Raw genomic sequence first — 13,362 nt, forward strand, 5'->3', positions numbered from 1 at the left:
TCTGTGTGGGGTGGGATGGAATGGTCTCCTGGACACTGGGCTTTCCTGCCTCTCCAACCTGACCCCTTTCATTCCCACCCCTGCTCCCCAGGAGTCCCTGTTGGGTGGGAATGGGGCTTTCCCCAGCTCACATCCCCAACCCTACTTCCCAAGGTTCCTTGGGTGGGTCAGCCCTCCATGCAGGATCTGAGGCCTGAGTGTGCCTGACATGCATGAGGATAGCCCCAATAGTGGATCTCATCATGCTGAACTGGTTCCTGGTAGCTGTTGGGGATGATCAGCTTTCAGAGGGTGATGGCAATCCTCTTCCCCAGGGGGATGGCAGGCTGCCTCTGGGTGTCCTGTCTGGAGGCTGGGGGCAAACGAGGAGCAGAGCTCCATGAAAGTATTCTTCATTATGCAGAAGTTCTGGAGTCCCTGTTGGCCATCCTGCTGCGCCATGACCAGCTGGTCCCACAAGTAGGTGCTGGTGGTGTACTGCCAGACTCTCTGATCGCCAGGGGAGGCAGGCATGTATGGTGCTCTGGGGCACTGAGGGCATGCTCCTCGATCCCAGTGGCAGGTCTGTCCCACCAAAGGAAGCGGAGGATGGCCGCCATCAGGGCAATCAGCAGCTCGAGCAACTGGGAGCGAGTCTGGAGCAAGCCTGGGAGCTGCTCTGGCAACATGGCTATCTGAACAGAAGAAGCTCTCACAGGAAGCATGGCAGTCTTGTACTAGCTTTGCTGCCCTTCAAGAAGATAAGCATGCCTCAACATGGGTGTGGAATGCAGCTTGGGGTGGAGGACCTTTAAGAAAGCAGCTGGCCAGGGCTCCTGGAAGGGCTTGCTGGCAATGCAACCCTGACTGATGGTGTTCCAGGGCCCATTCTGTTGAGAAGGTGGCTGGGGTATCTGGCTGCTTTCTGTTGACAGAACAGGTCAGTTTTTCAATACGCTATTGTGTATAGATGTGACCTGTTGACAGAAGTTTCATCAGAAAATCTCTTCTACAGACGCTTTTGTTGACAAATTGCTGTAGTGTAGGTATAACCAAAGGGACTAGCATGAGCTGGCTAGAAATGGACCACAAGATGAAATGATGGAGGCTGGATATAAGAGGGCTTGTTATTAATTCCTTTCCTGTCTCGGACCTAGGCTGTTGACCACTAAACCTGGCCAGGAGAGGAGAGTACAAGAAGCATCAAGGTTGGCTCTGGGTTGGATACTGGGAGGAGAAAGCTGCAACTTTTCTCTGCTTAACAATATCTGTACATGCAATAGCTCTGCTCATACTACTTATGAAGATGTTTTTAAAAGACGGCTTGCTTAACAGAGTTCAGTCTGTTACAGTACTCTAGAGAAATGCATGAGAGTTATGACATTTGCAGTTAATCCTTGGATATGACTATGAGGGTTTTGTTGAGATTTGAGAAAACATAATTTCAGTGAGTTTGACAGCTTCTGTCACTTTCCTTGGAGAGAGACATATTGCCAGAGTATTGAAAATCTGTATATTCACTTCATATCTGTGGATCTGGCTAACCTAGCCAAGGGGGTTTAAAATTAGGTTTGAATGGGGCAACTGAGCCAAAGTCCACAGGTAAGTGAAAACCATGGAGATCTGGGAGATAGATCAGAAATTGGAGGGATCATGGGCTATAACAGTGAAATAAGGGAAGGACAAGGCAGAACTGGGAGATAAATCAAATTAGTATCTAAGTTATCTATATACAAATGCAAGAAGTATGGAAGCAGGAAGACACTGAAATGGTAGTAAATAAATACAAGTATAACATTTGGTACCACGGAGACTTGGTGGGATACTACCAATACATGTTTGGAATATTGGTGTAGAAGGGAACAGTTTGGTCAGGAAGGATTGGCAGGGGAAAAGGAAGAAGGTGTTGCTTTGTGTATTAAATATATGCTTGGACTGAGGTTGAGTTGAACATAAGAGACAGACTTGTTGAGAGTCTCTGGGTAAGGTTAAAAGAGGAAAAATTAAGGGTGATGTCATGGTAAGGGGTCTACTACAGACCACCTAACCAGTAAGAAGAGGTGGGTGAGCTTTTTTTTTAAAGCAGCTAGCAAAATCATCCAAGGCACAACACTTGCTAGTGATGGGAGACTTCAACTCTCCAGACATCAGTTGGGAGAACATAGCAGGCCACAGATTAGTCAACAAGTTCTTGGAATGCATTGGAGAAATTTTTTATCATTTCAGAAGATGGCTCTATATATTATACTTCTGTAGGTCCCTCTGTCTACCAGGGCCTCTGACTTTTACTGTGAGGATCCTTTGTGCTGCACTCTGGCTCTAGAGACTATAACTCCCATGATGCCTTGCGAAGAAAAAGGGAAGGAGACTGACTTTTTTCCAGGCAGTTTGAGAAGATGGAAATCTCCATTTGGGGAAGCCAGGGCCTGATTTTGAGGGCATACTGTGGCTTGTGATTGAATAGACCACTTCAGGGCAGATGTGGGGCCTTTTCCCAATCCAGAAACTAAAGGCTGCTGAAGAACTAGGCAGAGGAGTTGCTGTACTTATGTGTCTTTTAAAATGCTGCAGGGGCCAGCTTCAGAATCAGATGGACTGTTCAGCTTGCTGCCTTGCCTGGACTGACACACAGAACCTGTACCAACTGTCTCCAGCCCAGGTGAAGATCTGCAGCTCTGATACCTAAGAGGCATACCCTCTTAGGGTGTGATAACTGATGGCAGTGTAAATGAAGCTTATTTAACTGGTATTACTTTGTCAATTGCTTTTATTCAGGTTTAGTCTGTGACCCAGTTTTCTCAAGTTGTTAAGTAAAGGTGTTAATTCTAGCTTGATCAGTAAGGTGTATGTTATTTGTGACTGCTGTTTTGGAGTTAAACACAGAATGTTACTGGCACAATTATTCCTGGAGGTTCCCAAGGCAACACTATTAAGTGTATACAGGAGCCAAGCCAGGTGGAGGCACCGTCATTTTATATGTCTTTAGAAATAAGAGACTGCAGCAAAGGGGAGTGGAAAGGAGATTTCCAACTACTCAACATCATCATGGGGACGCTCTGGATCCCCCTTAATATTAAAACCTTAAAACCATCAGATGCTCAGGCACATGAGTGAGTGTTGTCTGTTTTCAAGTAACCCAGGAAGAAAGAGTGTGAATGTGTGATGTTCTTCAAAAGAACTAGGCTTTTCAGGAAGAATAATAGTGCCCTCACTTTGGACACTTCATAGAAGTAGTATAGCACCCAGTTGTGAGGGGGAGGGGACGACAGCATATTTCTTTTGCCTCCTGGAGGTGCACTGTAAAATCTCAGAACTAGACTTCTGAATAACTCAAGGTCAAAACAAGACACCCTCAGTTCTGAGTTCCGGGAGGGCTGTGGGGTAATGGGGTGAGGGTGCCGGATATAGGACCCTGTGGTGGGTGCCCTGGAGAGGGTCATTGGGGGCACAGGTGAGGACCTCCTGGATCTGCAGCCCGTTATGGTGGGCTTGACAGTCAGCGGCCATGCCTGGCTGTTCGTGCCTGGGGCTGGCCTCAGCTGTCCACCCTAGGAGGAAAGCCTCCTCCTTTCCCTCCACAATGTTGTAGAGGGCACAGCACACCCCCATGACCTGGGGGACATTGTGCACCCCAACATCCAGGCACATGAGGGGATACCTGAACCAAGCCTTCAGGCAGCCAAAGGCATACTCCATCGGGTAGTGTTCCCAGCTGAGGCAGCTGTTCAGGACATCCTGGATGGGGTCCAGGTGACTGCTGTATGTCTGCATGAGCCAGGGCTACAGGGGATAGGCTGCATCCCCCACAATGCACAATGGCATAATGATGTCCCCTACTGCAAGTTTCTGGTGGGAGATGTAGGTCCCTGCTTCAATCTTTCAGCAGAGTTTGGTTTTGTGGAAGATCTGTGCATCATGGGCTCAGCCCAACCAGCCCACATAGATGTCTATAATGTGTCCACCAGGGCCCGCAGCATGATTGAGTGGTAGCCCTTCCTGTTAATATAGCAGGCTGTGCTGTAGTCCAGGGCACAGATGGTGATGTGGGTGTCATCAATGTGCCGAAACATTGGGGGAAGCCGAGGTGGCGAATCCAGCGACGGCCACATCCAGATCCCCAATGCGGATGACCCTCCAGAGCAGTATGATGTTGATTTGTCTTCATGACCTGCACAGGATACAGAGCAAACACACTTATGAGTGTGTTGAAGGGGTGCTCTTGGCCATGGCAGGCTCCCTTGTCCTCCTTTCTCCCCCACCAACCTGAGGCCTCTGGACACTGCCTCTCTGGCAGCAGACCTGTGTGGGGGGTGGGATGACGTGGTCTTCTGGGGGTGGGCCTCCCTGACCCCTTGCTCTCCTGGCCCTCATGTGCAAGGGTTCCCCTTGCCTTGGAGCCCCCTGCCCCCCTCCTCATGCTCGATCTGTGACCTTACCTCCATGAGGACAATCCCAATGATCAACTTGCCCACCCTGAAAATTGAGAGGTAGCTGTCCAGGGTGTCTAGCTTCTACAATGCAATGGTGACCTGCTTCTCAAGGGGCATGGCAGGCTTCATGCAGGTGTCCTGGCATCGGAGAGTGGGGACAATCTATTGCAGAGGTCTAGGAACATCTCCTTCCTCATGCAGAAGTTCTGGAGCCACTGCATGTCGTCCCACTCACCCATCACCAGCCAGTCCCACCTGTCTAAGCTGGTAGGGTAGCTCCAAATGCACCTGATCGCTGGTGGGGGGGAGCAGCCAGGGTTTTGGGGGTTTGGGCCCATTGGCCCCTGCTTGAGGCGTCTGCCACTGTAGGATATGGAGGGTGTTTGCAATCACCATGGCCAGCAGCCCTACCAGGGCACGGATGTAGTGCCAGACCAGGAACTGCTGTGGGTCCATAGCTGTGAGCTGCCAGCTTCTGGTCCCTACACCAGCTCTGCTGTGCTTTGAGCATCACAGCAGGCCTCAGTATGTGCAGGGAGGGGGTATTTGGGAGGGTCCTTTAAGGGAGCACTTCACTGGAGCTCCCAGAAGTGCTTGCCAGCCATGCAACTCATCTGCAGTGTTTCCTGGCCCATTCTTTGAAAAGAGCAGCTGGGCTGTGTGGCTGCTTTCTATCAAAAGAGTGGATCACTTTTTCAATAAGCTTTTTGAGAGTGGCCACAATCTTTCAAAAGAATTTTTTTCAGAAGCGATCTTCCGGAAGAACTTCTTTCAAAGGATCACTGTTGTTCATACATAGCCATTCTGTGTAAACACTGCTCAGGATCTTTGAATGATGAAGTATGCAACAGAAGAAGCTGGCCAAGTGGAACTCATATTCTGTTGCCAATGTTCCAAACAGTTGGATTATAAGAACTACTTCAACCAAGGTCAAAATGCCATTCAAAGATCACCTTTTGCATTTTTTCCCTCCTTTTGATAGTGGTGAGTAGTGGATATGTTTAGGATGAACACGGGAAAGCACATCTTCCCTTTTGTGAACAGCAGACAAAGATTTTACAGCTTGGCAAATTTTTGATCCTAAAGAACAAATGCTCCATTAAAAGCTGTGTCTCTTTACTACCAACAGATCATTTTTGCCATCCATTACCTCCTGACAGAAGGGTAGTTTTTATTTAATTAAAATATTTTAAACCATCTTTTTCTTTAAGATTCTTTGAGGTGGTTCTTCCATCCTATATAAATGAGATCCTGCCGTATAGCATCTTTATCGTACTTAAGTTTCTGCAGAGGTGGGAGGATTTACTCTGCTAAAATCTGTTTGCAATAATGTCAATGGAGCTGAACCTGGTCTTTCCTGAATTAGTTCTTCAGACTTAAGTTTGCCTGTCAAAATAAGTGGTTATCACTTGTGTGAATTCTTGGTTGATTTGGTTCAGACTTAGCTGTGGTGCTGCTTGTAAACTCTTGGGCTACATCTACAGAGGCAGCCTCTGTCTACAGAGGTCACTGTTGATAGAGAAACCTTAGCAGTACTTCTGTCAGCAAATGGTGTTTACACATAAAAACACTTGAAAGAGCAAGCCACTCTGTCGACAGAGAGCAGCTGGACTGCCCTGCCCTCCTTGACGGAACAGGTGACTGGAAGCTCTGCAAACAGGAATGCTTGGGGAACCGGAAGACCTCTCTATTAATAGAAGCATCTACACAGGTACTCTGTTGGCAGTGGCTGCCCATGTAGACATAGCCTTGCTATGCCTACACTAGACTAAGAAAGCCGACCACAGATATGCAATTCTAGCTATGCCAATTGTGTAGCTAAAATCAATGTATCTGCACTTGGATAAGTTGTCTGTCTATACAGAGGAAGGTCGATGGGAGAGTTTCTTCCATTTACCTCCCTTACTTGGGTCTCCAGGGGTTGACTTCACATGTCTATACTAGACACGTGAAATTGAACCCTGAAAGATTGACCCTGAGAAGGGTAGCGTAGCGTTCTGTAGAAGTCTTGATAACTGAGAAGGGTGAATTAATGTAGTCAGCTTTAAAAATTGAAAATAAATTTTAATAGTAAGCCTCATTGTAAAGTTACATTTTTGATGATTTTCCAGTGAAATTAGACTCCAGATTTAGTAGAAGGGTATATATTTTAAATAGAGAACCTCCCCACTCTACATAAATTAAGGACATGATGCAGAAGATGTCTGTTGACTTAACTACACTTCGACTCCTTATACCATAAATGCATGAAAGAAAGTGAACATTCTTCAATTTTCAGAACAAGAAATGTTGTATTAGTGTTCACATATTCAGCTCACACTAATTCATTGAAATTTGTCCTGCAGTTTGTTATACATTCTTCCTCACTTTTTTTCTGCAAATTCTTCATAATATTGCTATGAAGTGCTAAAGATTGCAAGGGTGGCTATGTTCTATTTACATGGTACTATCCAGTACTTAAGTTACAATCATGCCTTAAGAGCTGGCTATACAAGTGCATGTCAGCTGTGCAGGATAGGCATTATGTCTTGTATAATATAATATCATCTGTACGAAAGTGGGTTGCTTTGATATAAGATATGGTATAAATAATGCAGATAATGTATGCCTAATGATGAGAATCTTTTTATCAAGTGTATTTGTCAAGATTACTGATTTGTACCAGTCATCTCACAGGGGGCAGACCCTCTATGGGAATAATATGACGTCTTCACTGACTTCAGTCATCCACATCAGCTAAGGATCTGCTCCACTAATGTGTAGAACTTTCATAATTAACCCCTGGATTATCTTTTCCATTTTAATGATAAATTTTAAGATCTTGCACTTGTCAATATACAAAATGAGTCAAGGCATTACCTTTGTTACATAAAAATTAACTATCAAGAAACTCGTAATGAATCTGAATGCAAAAATATCTATTTTCCCCATATAAATGTCATATGAATTTTCTTCCTAAGGTCAACAGGAGGTTTGCTTCTCTGTTTACAGTAGACTCACTGAAACAATTTGACTTTATGGAAACATCTCTAGTATGTGCATGAAATCATCATTCATTCTACCTATCTCACTAATCTCACTAACGTCTCTTACTTTTTTAGCTCTTTTCTTAAATGAAAGTAATGCAAATAGTAGTTGCATATAAAATGTTCTCAGCTTACCTCCAAAGCTGTTGTGTTGAACTTTTCCTCAGGCCACTGTGTAAACTCAAAACTTTGTCTCTCTTTCTCCAGCAGAAGTTGGTTCAATAAAAGAGATTACCTACCCACTTTATGTCTCTAATCTCCTGGTATCAAGAAGACTACCACACTGCATCAAATCAGTTTCCTGTTTTAAACACAAACAGGAGCATTTAGCAGAAGTCTGAAGAGGAGAAAGGGGGAAGTTACTAGTGCTCCTAAAGTCATCCAATGGGAAAGTCTGGGATTGTTTAGCTTCAGGCTAGAGCTATGGCCCTTCTATAGAGTGATTACTTTCCTTGGTCTATCTAGATCAGGTTGAAAAAACTGGATTCGGATTCCTTGGGAATTTCTCAAAATTCCAGCAGAAGGTTTCATAGGTTTTTATTTCATTTGTCCCTTTCCATAAGTACAACATATCTGTTGGCTCCATTGCTAAAACTAAACTTAATTTGATTATCAGTCCTATGTGATCTTCTGCAGTGACAAATGCTCAGAAATGCTTCAAGTAGAGCAAATGTTATTTATTCCAGTTGCATTCCACATCTCGTGGTTGGCTAGTAAAAGTTTTTTTTTTTTACCTATGTTTGTTATGTAAATTCAGTCTAGCCTTGTATCCCTTACTTCAACTTGTAATTGTAGACTCCTATTCCACTGTATTATCGAATTTATATTATACTGTATATTTCCTGCTTACCTTTTCTTTTAACCATATCTAAAATAAATGAAATAGGTTTAGGAGAATGCATTAAAAATTGCTTAAATGCAGTAACTTTTGGCTATTGCAATGACACTAAAGCCGTGTCTACACGTGCACGCTACTTCGAAGTAGCGGCACTAACTTCGAAATAGCGCCCGTCACGGCTACACGTGTTGGGCACTATTTCGATGTTAACATCGACGTTAGGCGGCGAGACGTCGAAGCCGCTAACCCCATGAGGGGATGGGAATAGCGCCCTACTTAGACATTCAACGTCGAAGTAGGGGCCGTGTAGTCGTTGCGCGTCCTGCAACTTTGAAATAGCGGGGTCCGCCATGGCAGCCATCAGCTGAGGGGTTGAGAGACGCTCTCTCTCCAGCCCCTGCGGGGCTCTATGGTCACCGTGTGTAGCAGCCCTTAGCCCAGGGCTTCTGGCTGCTGCTGCTGCAGCTGGGGATCCATGCTGCATGCACAGGGTCTGCAACCAGTTGTCGGCTCTGTGGATCTTGTGCTGTTTAGTGCAACTGTGTCTGGGAGGGGCCCTTTAAGGGAGCGGCTCGCTGTTGAGTCCGCCCTGTGACCCTGTCTGCAGCTGTGCCTGGCACCCTTATTTCGATGTGTGCTACTTTGGCATGTAGACGTTCCCTCACTGCGCCTATTTCGATGTGGTGCTGCGCAACGTCGATGTTGAACATCGACGTTGCCAGCCCTGGAGGACGTGTAGACGTTATTCATCGAAATAGCCTATTTCAATGTTGCCACATCAAAATAGGCTACTTCGATGTAGGCTTCACATGTAGACGTAGCCTAACTCAGTTGTATGTATATATACTCTTTATAAGAGTAAAGAATTTTGAGTTTTCATTGCCAAAAGCTCAGGAATGTAACTGAAATTTAGATTTAGTTAATGTAAATGGGTAGATCACAGACTTTTCTTTTTATGTATGTCACATTTTTAATATCTTTTTTCCGATATAGATAACTCTAGTCAGACCTTGGATGCCAAATTTAATTTTTTAGACAAATAGGCTACGTCTACACGTGCACCCAACTTCGAAATAGCTTATTTCGATGTTGCGACATCGAAATAGGCTATTTCGATGAATAACGTCTACACGTCCTCCAGGGCTGGCAACGTCGATGTTCAACTTCGACGTTGCTCAGCCCAACATCGAAATAGGCACAGCGAGGGAACGTCTACACGGCAAAGTAGCACACATCGAAATAAGGGAGCCAGGCACAGCTGCAGACAGGGTCACGGGGCGGACTCAACAGCAAGCCGCTCCCTTAAAGGGCCCCTCCCAGACACACTTTCATTAAACAGTGCAAGATACACAGAGCCAACAACTAGTTGCAGACCCTGTATATGCAGCACGGACCCCCAGCTGCAGCAGCAGCAGCCAGAAGCCCTGGGCTAAGGGCTGCTGCCCACGGTGACCACAGAGCCCCGCAAGGGCTGGAGAGAGAGTATCTCTCAACCCCCCAGCTGATGGCCGCCATGGAGGACCCCGCTATTTCGATGTTGCGGGACGCGGATCGTCTACACGTCCCTACTTCGATGTTGAACGTCGAAGTAGGGCGCTATTCCCATCCGCTCATGGGGTTAGCGACTTCGACGTCTCGCCGCCTAACGTCGATTTCAACTTCGAAATAGCGCCCAACACGTGTAGACGTGACGGGCGCTATTTCGAAGTTACTGCCGCTACTTCGAAGTAGCGTGCACGTGTAGACGCAGCCATAGAGTATAGAAGTAATATCACCACTGGCATTATAGAAATAACCCAGAATAAGGGCTGACAGATTTTGGAGTTGCCATTATAATAAGTGGCCATTTGATTTGTATTACTCCTGGTTCATATAGACACTAATAATAGAGAACGAACATTCAGATTTGTATGTATATTTATGCAAGTCAATTTTTTTACACAAAATCAAGTGTATTGTCATTTGCAGGCCATTTGTCCAAAGACTTTTATATATTTTGGCACTCTTTCATGAATTAATTTGCTTTGAAAATGTCTGTAAACTCATTCAGTCATATACCATTTAATTTCTTCCCAATCTGTCAGAATTCACATCTAGCAATATCTACTTCAACAGAAAATAAAAGGCTTAACATTTCATTTGGTAAGAAGAAATGACTATGCCACAATGACGTTAGATGTTTAAATGACATTAGATGTGTATTTTATTGTAAGCTAGAAGTGGTTCTATAGATTCAGAAAATACAGATCACAGTAAAAGAAACAGCAACGTGAATGTTCTATCACAGCACCCTCCCAGCCATAACTTTGTGTGTGTATGAAGAAATAGTTTATAAAAATAGTATAGGTTGAACCTTCAAAAACCAGCATTCTTTCATCTGGCAACATCCTTCTTCTGGCAGGATGAGAGATGTTCCTGGACCAGAGGCCCAGGGCAGAAGCAAACACAATCTAACCTTCTGTCAGCCTTGCAGGGAGCAGCAGGTTTGGGTCCAGAGGTGGCATTCCCTGGGAACCCCTGCCAGGCGCCAGGGCTGGGGGTGTCAGTGTCCCCTTGCGGCCTTGCTCAGAGCTGTGGTCAGGGAACTGGGAACTCCCATTGTGGAGCTAGGGTTAGGGAGCTGGCAGCCCAGCACAGAGTCAGGGTCAGGGAGCTGGCATCCCCGGTATGGAGCCAGCATCCCTTGATAATGTGGCACAGAGCCATGGTCAGGGAGCCAGCATCCCCTGGCATGCAGCCAGGGTCAGGGAGCCAGCAACTGCTGCCATCCCCTGGCAGCCTAGCACCAAGCCAGCAACCCACCAGCAGCCTCATGCAGAGCTGGGCCCTGGGATCCACTGTGGCAGGCCAGTGGATGTGGCCAGGGACTGGGGGGCATTCACTTCCCCAGGTCCAGCAAAATCCCCCATCCAGAATGACTGAGGTCCTGAGCATGCTGGACCAGGGAGGTGCACCCTGTAGATATACCAAGCATTACACAGGTCCTTAACATAATTAATTTTGTGGTTTTTTTTCTTTTTTAAAATAAAATGAAGATATCCATGTTCTGCAGTGGGGCTGGGGATGTGGGGTTCAGTTTGTAGGCTGCTCTGGGGAGTGAGGATTACCCCAACCCCCTCTCACCACAGGAGCAGAGCAAGTGAGAATCACCTCTCTATGGCTGCTGCAGTTCCAGCAGGTGTTAAGCAGCATGGCCAGTCCTTTCCCTGTCCTTTGAAGCCATGGTAGCCGTAGCGTCCAGTAAGAATTCAAAGGGTCTCAGGGTGAGCTGATAGGAATAAGGGGATTTCAGTGTTGGCACAGTGCTTTTGAAAAGGACCCCTGTGTAGATGAGCTGCAGGTGAGTGAACCATGGCACTTTAGAAGTGCTGTGGCCGGCAGCATGCTAATGAGGTGCTAAATATTCATTTCAGTGCCTCATTAGAATTCTTGGATTTGGCCATTAGCATTGCCATCTCGAAGTTTTTACTAAATGTAGACGTAACCTTAGTGTTTTTAATTTAAAAAAAAAATCTTCCAGATAGCCCTGGGATAGTTGATATGTAGGCCAACTAGACCATATGAAGTAGAATGTCCCCTTTTACTACCTATAAATCCCACAATGTTTTTAAAAAAGAAATTAGAAGATATGTGAATTATTCAAACATATTGAAATTTGCTGTATATATACACACAGACTCTTTTATTTATTTATTTATTTCTTACAGGCACTATCCTAGTGGACAGTATGCTGATAAAAGGGACAGCAGAAGGGACGGATCCCACTATTGAACTATCGTTGAAGGATAACATCGATTACTGGGTGATTCTGGATCCCATCAGTCAGAGACTGTACCTAAACAGTACTGGACGAATTCTGGACAGAGACGTTAGTTTATTTCCCAGACTTATTTTTCCTAATTCTAAATTTACTCTTGAACCAGGGAAGAAGATATTTAATGGTTAGAAATTGAAAGCTTGTTAATGGTGACTAGAAAAAATAGGTAAAGCTCTAACAGGCTCCAGGAAACAGAAGCATTCTGACTTCTGTTTTATCAATGCAAGTAGAGGGGAGATGGAGTGTATCCTTTATGTTGCTGGACAGAAGACATCTCTTCATTTATCTTAAATTAATGCTATTCTGTGACAGTATCAATACATTCGACAGCATGGAAAGATCATATTGTATATACATAGTCAGTAATGGGCTGATAGTGCCATGTATTGTTACATACTCCCTTATGAGGCTATGTCTACACTAGCCCCAGAACTTCGAAAGGGGCATGATAATGAACCTAATATAAAGATGCTAATGAGGTGCTTCCATTAATATGCAGTGCCTCATTAGCATAATGATGGCTGTGGCACTTCAAAAGTGCCACTTTCGATCACACATGGCTCGTCTACACAGGGTCCTTTTCGAAAGGGTCCTGCACACTTTGAAATCCCTTGATTCCCATTTGTTTGGGGAAGAAGGGGCTTTCAAAGACTGGGGGATCATTTCAAAAGGCCCCTGGCTACATGGGCAGTGTGCAATTTGAAAGTGGCACTTTTGAATCTTTGTGGCTTCCATTATGCTAATGAGGTGCTGAATATTCATGGAAGGACCTCATAAGCATCTTTCAAACTCCCTTATTAACAAGCCCCTGGAAGGATGGGGCCCATATAGACATACTCAATGTTTTGTTTCTAATGTTCAAGATTTATCATAAACATAGAATTGCAAGGAGATGAAGAAAAGTCTACTTTTCTTTACTGACGCTATAGAAAGGGAATGTGGACAAGTTAACTTGGTTCCTGGTGTTAACTTGTCATTATTCCAGCTGTCTGTCAAGATACGTGCCTTAAAGTTTGTACAAGAATAAATTCAGACTACAATTAAATAGAGAGAGGTACAATCCATTGAAAATACAGTAATGAATACAAAAAGCAATTTCTGAAAATATCAAGGTACGCTTTTTTGTCTCCTCCTTATCTTAATTTTTGTTTTCAAATAACTTCATTTACTGATTCTGGATGGAAGCAGAAGTATTGAAATACCTATCTCATGAGAGCCCCCTCCTGGAGCAATTCTGGTCACTCCAGAAGCTAGGAGTATATATAAAAATAT

The 13,362-nt window shown here is 44.9% G+C and overlaps 1 protein-coding gene across 1 annotated transcript in view; it reads left to right on the plus strand.

Annotated features, from left to right (window-relative positions):
* PCDH15 (protocadherin related 15) overlaps positions 1-13,362 on the plus strand; it is a 695,579-nt gene that overhangs the window by 157,762 nt on the left and 524,455 nt on the right. Inside the window, exon 3 of the mRNA XM_074999591.1 lies at positions 11,981-12,141. Within this exon, the coding sequence (XP_074855692.1) occupies positions 11,981-12,141 (161 nt within the window). The remainder of the gene's footprint in view (positions 1-11,980; positions 12,142-13,362) is intronic.

This window comes from Carettochelys insculpta, chromosome 7, assembly GCF_033958435.1.
Source record: "Carettochelys insculpta isolate YL-2023 chromosome 7, ASM3395843v1, whole genome shotgun sequence".
Taxonomy (NCBI): Eukaryota; Metazoa; Chordata; order Testudines; family Carettochelyidae; genus Carettochelys; species Carettochelys insculpta.